Source organism: Corylus avellana, chromosome ca5, assembly GCF_901000735.1.
Source record: "Corylus avellana chromosome ca5, CavTom2PMs-1.0".
Lineage (NCBI taxonomy): Eukaryota > Viridiplantae > Streptophyta > Magnoliopsida > Fagales > Betulaceae > Corylus > Corylus avellana.
The window spans coordinates 9,376,060-9,382,490 of NC_081545.1; the positions used below are offsets into that span (position 1 = coordinate 9,376,060).

At 35.9% G+C, this 6,431-nt stretch overlaps 1 protein-coding gene across 1 annotated transcript; it reads left to right on the forward strand.

The window, feature by feature from the left end:
• Positions 1 to 219: 219 nt before the first annotated feature.
• LOC132182969 (uncharacterized) lies at positions 220 to 3,758 on the forward strand. Its single transcript, XM_059596346.1, has 4 exons — positions 220 to 2,086; positions 2,269 to 2,535; positions 3,016 to 3,135; positions 3,472 to 3,758. The coding sequence occupies exons 1-4, from the start codon at positions 950 to 952 to the stop codon at positions 3,520 to 3,522; spliced, it is 1,575 nt and encodes a 524-aa protein (XP_059452329.1). The 5' UTR covers positions 220 to 949; the 3' UTR covers positions 3,523 to 3,758.
• The last annotated feature ends 2,673 nt before the right edge of the window (positions 3,759 to 6,431 follow it).

The following is a 6,431-nucleotide window of genomic DNA, read 5'->3' on the forward strand; positions in this document are numbered from 1 at the left end:
TATCAGTTATCCCCACCCGAAGGCATCCTCTTACCAAAAATTCGAATCTACGCTTATCTCATACCAACCTATCCTATCCAAGTAAACTTAAAATTCCATCTTAGCCGTCCATCATAATCACGGGGCTTCATCAAAACGGGTCCAACGGCTCAGAATCAATGTCACACCTCATTTAAGTATTCTGAAGCATCGTAACAGTTTTATTAGCTTTATCAGTTATCAACACAAGCGACCCTCTTACCAAAAAATTTTCCTTCCCTTTTTCCGTCTGATTTTCTCTTACGTTCTCTCAATCCAAACACGTTGGAATCCTCTGTTACACTGCGAGAAATGGAGATGGCTATGGGGGAGGATTCGCTCTCTTCGCACGCTCTTCTCTCCATGGCTCGCGCGGCTGTGACGGTGAATGGACGAACCCCGCGGTTTCCTAAAATTCCTATACAAAGTACGCTTCGAAATTGTAAAGTTAGGGTTTGCTAAATCTCTTTGTTTTAGAATTCTGTGGTTTTGTTGTTTATCTCTTTTGGACCTGAAATTCGTGGAATTGAATTCGAGAGCTCTAGGGTTTCGGTGAATTTGGGTGAAACTTTTAATATTAGTGATTTCCACGAAGATTGGAGTGTCGAGATTTGTATTATAGGGTTTCTGGAAAGTTCTTGTGAAATTTGAGCTCCCTAGGGTTTCACATGGCTCATTAAATGTCCGTGTCTTAGGTTTTGACGAAGATCTCAGGGACCTGTAAATTTGATTTCTAGGGTTTGAAAGAATCTTTCGTCAAATTTTTAGTTTTCTAGGTTTCATATTTGGTTCTCGTAAGGGCTCTGGTGTTGGAAATGGAAGAATTTATCGGGATTTGAATTTGAATTTCGTGTTGTAATTTTCGAAGGAGGAGCTTGGTGGGCGTTTGAATTTGAATTTGAATTTGAATTTTGTGGCGGGAAAATTTTGAATGGCGGGAAGGTGGGAAGTAGGGTTTCCGAAGAGTGCTTGTAGTCTTAGAGAACAAGCAGCGAGAACCATTCTTCGCACTGTAAGGTCGCGTGGGCACACGTACGTTGAGCTTCGGGAAGATGGGAAAAAGTTCGTTTTCTTCTGTACTCTGTGTCTTGCACCGTGTTATAGTGATGCCGTGTTGTTTGATCACTTGAAGGGGAATCTTCACACTGAGAGGTTATCTACTGCTAAGGTTACGCTCATGGGACCAAATCCATGGCCTTTCAATGATGGTGTTCTATTCTTTGACAATTCAGTGGAGAACCAAAAAGAGTCGGGTGTTTTCAATACAAATAAAAGTAGGTTGTTGGAGTTGCAGAACAATGATGACAATCGTGCTATTGTCGAATATAGTGGAAATTCGCAAACGAATTGTAATGGGAATGGTGGTGTTCATTCAGATATTGAAATTAGTTATTGTGATAAGACTTTGAATGCTAATGACAGTGTCGTAGTTCCCGGCGTGCGGATTTGGAATGAAATATCTGATATAAAAGTGCAGGAGGTTGGCTGTGGACAAATTGCTGCCAGGTTCCGTGAGAAGGATAAGGTTTTGAATGGGATTAGTAGAATATGGTGTGAGTGGTTGGGGAAAAGAAGTCCTGAAAATGAGGATAAGTTCAATGTTCCAGAGCATGATTTTGCTGTTGTTACTTTCCGTTATAATTGTGATATTGGCAGCAAGGAATTGTTTGATCATATGAAGCCATTGCTGTTATCTAGTCCTACATCAGAATCAGAGAATGGGGAAGGCACTAGTAGGAAAAAAAAGAAATCATTTTCTGATCCTGAGGACATTAGTGAGTCCTTGAATAATAATAATAATAATCAATATGATTCATCTGGGGAAGATTCTTCAGCTTCAAATGGCGCCTCTTCGAGATTAATTTTGGCTTATTATGATGATCAGCTGCTGCATAAGAGGTTTATTTCAAGTAAGGCTTTAAGGCGAGAGTTGAGACAGCATCAGCGTTTGGCTGCAGAAAGGATGTGTGATATCTGTCAACACAAGATGCTTCCTGGGAAAGACGTATCAGCACTAATGAATATGCAGACTGGAAGGCTTCTCTGCAGTAGCCGAAATGTGCATGGGGTAAAGTCTCTTAGCAACTTGCATCTCTTTTCCTTTCGGCTGTGTTTTCTGTTTCTTGTTTTAAACTTATGTGACTTTTTTTTTATCATTTAAGGCATTGAAGTACTCATTATGGTCTATTCCTACATTTAAAGTTAAATGTTGGAAAGCTGTTTACATTTTATTTTCATTTTTGCGTGCAGGCATTTCATGTATTTCACACTTCATGCATTATTCACTGGATACTTCTCTGTGAGTTTGAAATAATTACAAAGGAGTTAGTTAGTCCAAAACTGAGGAGAAGAAAATCCAAGAGAAAGAATGCAGCTAAATGCAGTGCAATAGGAAAAGAAGGTGAGGTGAAAGCTACAAGAACACAAATTGATTCTGTTTTCTGCCCGGAGTGCCAGGGAACTGGGATCATAACTGAAGGAGATGAACTGGAGAAACCATCTGTCCCCCTTTCTGAGGTTTGCACACTATGGGATAATTTATTTTTTTATTTACTCAAGATTTCATCTATTCTATATGTTAAGTCTCTATTTTTTACTCTGTTCATGTACATTCATCAGAAACTATTACTAAAAAGGCTTAAAATAGAGAATGCTAGGTTTACAAACAAACTTTTACAATATAATGCGGCACAACATAATTAGAAATGAGATAGATTTAACTTTTGAGAAACCCAATTATATTGTGCCACATCATGTTGTAAAAGATTTTTTGTAAAATTTGTTTGTATACCTAGCATTTTTCCTTAAAATATCATTCATGATGAATTGAGCTAGGATGAGAGATATTCTACCCTGTTAATCTTTCTGAGAACTTCTTTCTACCAAAAATGAGAGCCAGTTTGTTGTGTTAACTAAAAATTTTCATATTTCTTTTCTAATTAAACTACTAAGAAATTCTCATTTAATTAATATTGACTTTCTTCTTTCTACCATTAGATGTTCAAGTATAAACTGAAGTTGAGTGATGCACGGAGAACTTGGATGAAAAGTCCCGAAGTGTCAGAGAACTGCTCCACGGGTTTTCATTTCCCTTCCCAGTCTGAAGAAACGATTCAGGTTTGTTTAAGATTTGAGACCTGTTATTTCTCCATTCATCCTTCATCCTTCTTTTCTCAACCATCTTTTTTCAAATCCACGATATGGGTCCTACTGATTTAACGGTGAATTTGAGATTTGAGACTCATTATTTCTCCATCTCTCATTCATCCTTCATCCAGCTTTTGTTAAATTCACGATGTGGGTCCTACAGAATCAATAGCGTATTTGAAAAAAAATTATGGATGAGATATGGAGAAATATCAATTATCACTAGATTTCTATTAAGACTCTTTCGTTTTCTAGTGAAAATGGTACTTGCTTTTATTAATTTATGCTGTCATTGCTTGATCATAGGAAAAGGTGAAACCCCTGAAATTGCTGCGTTTCTATGAATCTGATATATAGAGCAGCCATACGAATCTTGCGGACCGTGTAGTCATGTTAGTTTCACAGTAGAACGTAGATTTTTCTTTCATCATGTAATCTGTTGTAAATAAACATGATTCTCATAGAAACTATGGGTAGGATTTCTGATATAACCAGGACTTCGTTAATGTTGTATATTCCTGTCTTCTGACAGAGGTGCATACATTCAGTTTATGTATTTCTGCATATGCTAAATGAATCGCTGGTTGACTGTAGATTTACTCTTAAATGTAGAAGAGTTTCCGTTATTGCACCTTAGTTTGGATTTACTACATAAACACGTAAGTTGTAGCTGCTTTTTGTCGAAAGTCTCAATGGGCCCTGCTAGATGAATTTTGTTTTGCTTTTCCAGGGCTTCTAGTATATGGCATAATGATCTCTCAGAATAAAGAAAAATATGGGAAGGTATATTTGCCTAGTAGAATTTCACAGCAATATTCACAAGTTGGTACCTAAAGCACTGAAGAGAGAGAGAGAGAGAGAGAAGATTTCCCGAGAAACAATCAGAATATGAATCCAAATTGTGATCATGATGGTCAACTCTAAATCATACATCCAACTTAATTTGTCTTCCTCACTAGATTTTCAAACTATTTAGTGTAAACTAATGGATCATTTGTAATGGGACGCGATAAAAAACTAGCCAAAAAAAAAGACTTAAGAGTTCATTCTGACTATGGTAAAATTAAATTTTTGTAATAATAATAATAAAAAAAAAAAAAATCTGATTCAAGAGTAACTTAGAATGTTCATCACATCAGTCAAGGGTCAAAATTGATAAATGGACAGGTAGAGTGGTGGGATGCACCGATGCAATAAAGTGCCAAAACAGCTTCGTCTCTGAAAACAGTCTGTGAGCGAAAAAAATCCCTCAGCAAACTAAACCCATCCAGATCTTAGTCATGGAGAAGGGAAGACCTCCTCTGCACTTGCCCCACCCAAACAAACTTTCTCTTTAACCTCTCTTTGGTTTCTCTTCATTTTCTATTTAGTTTCAAAGAAGTTTGGATCTTAAATTTACTGTAACCACTGCACCAACATAAGTGTGACGAGTCGTGATTCAGAGCACGCGTGCTTAGCATGCTGGCGTGCTATTTTACTTCACCCAAGTGTGACACTCCTCCAACCATTTTTGGCCACTTTTCTCTCCATTGATGTTACGTGCTGTAGTGTGTGTATGCCACACACCGCCATGGTGCACATGGGCTGCGCTTGCTAACGCTCACTTTTGTTTCTTTCCGTAGATTCGACGGTGATCTCTACTCTTGCTCATGTGGCTCCCTACTTGTGGAGCTCGTGTCAGATCCATATCTAGATTTCATAATACCTTGACCTTGCTGTTATTTGTTTCTCAATCTATAGCGAGAACTTATTATCTGTTTGTACAGTTATCTTTTGAATGCCTTATGCAATCACAAATTCTACCATGGGCCGCTATTAGCCTACCACCAGCACCGCTGACAGCTTTCTCTCTTACTCCTCCCATCTTGAGGTTCTTCTTCGGGGTTGTGGAATCGTGTTATTTTTTGGTCTTTGTTTAGTTATTTGTAATTTTACTTTGCTTTTTAGTTTGCTTCTTGTAGTTTTATCTTCACTCATCTATTTTTTTAAAAGATAAAGAAAAAGAAGTGCCAAACTACAAAGGAGTACTGCATATTAATGTGTAATGACCACCTATGGATATTCATTTGTTAACTTTAATTTATTTTAGATATAATATAATAAAGGGAAAAGTCCACATAACCCCCTCAAACTACCACTCAATTGACAATGTCCCCCTCAAACTTTCAATTGTGACAATGTCCCCCCCAAACTACCAAAAATTGTCAATGTTCCTCCCAATGACGAAATTACCCTTAGTAATTTTTTTTTTTTAAAAAAAACCTAAAACTAATCAAAAAAAAAAAAAATCTCCAAACGATGGACAATTTTTTTTTTTTTTTTTTTTTTTAAATCAATTTTATAAGAAAAAAATTTAAAAAATTCGATTTTTTTTTTAATATAAAAATTGAAAATTTTGGTTTTTTTTTTTTTTTAAAAAAAAATTTTTGTTTTATAATTTTATTTAAATAAAAATTTACGTTTAAAAAAAATAAAATTTTCGTTTAATAAAATGAAATTTTTTTTAAAAAACTAAATAAAAAAAATAGTTTTTTTTTTTTTTAAAATAAAAATTTTTGTTTAAAAAAAAATGTTTTTTTAAAAAAAAATATTATCTTTAAATTAAAATTTTTCGTTTTTGAAAAAAATCAATTTTTTTTTTTGAATTTATAGGGGTATTTTTGTCTTATTAAGAAATCTATAGAGACATTTTTGTCTTATTACTAGTCTTGGAGGGGACATTGACAATATTTTGATAGTTTGGAGGGGACATTGTCACAATTGAAAATTTTGGGGAGACATTGTCAATTGGGTGGTAGTTTGAGGGGGGTATGTGGACTTTACCCTATAATAAACTAACATTGAATTATGATGTTAATTCCATAATTGAATCCACCTACGATTCCTTTGTAAAAGGAAAATAAATAGCCGGCCACCAGTTGAAATCCTTCAAATATAATAATATATATTGAAGTCAAATTCGTTTCTCCGAGTAATTGCCGGCGCCTAAAGACGTCCAACAAGAGATTACCTGTACAAAATCTCAGTTCAAAAGCCGGCCACCTTTCTTCCATGGACAACTATCTCATTTTCAAGCATCACCATAAGTCTATATATATATACACGTACACACACATTCCTTTTGCTTATCAAACCGGAGATTCTCAAAAAAAATGGGCTACTTTCAGCCATGCAAGAAATTTGCCTGCCTCCTGATTGTTCTTGCCATGCTTCTTTCTCTCACGGCGGGTTCAAACTCTCAGGCCCGGCTGCTGCCGGAGCCGGAG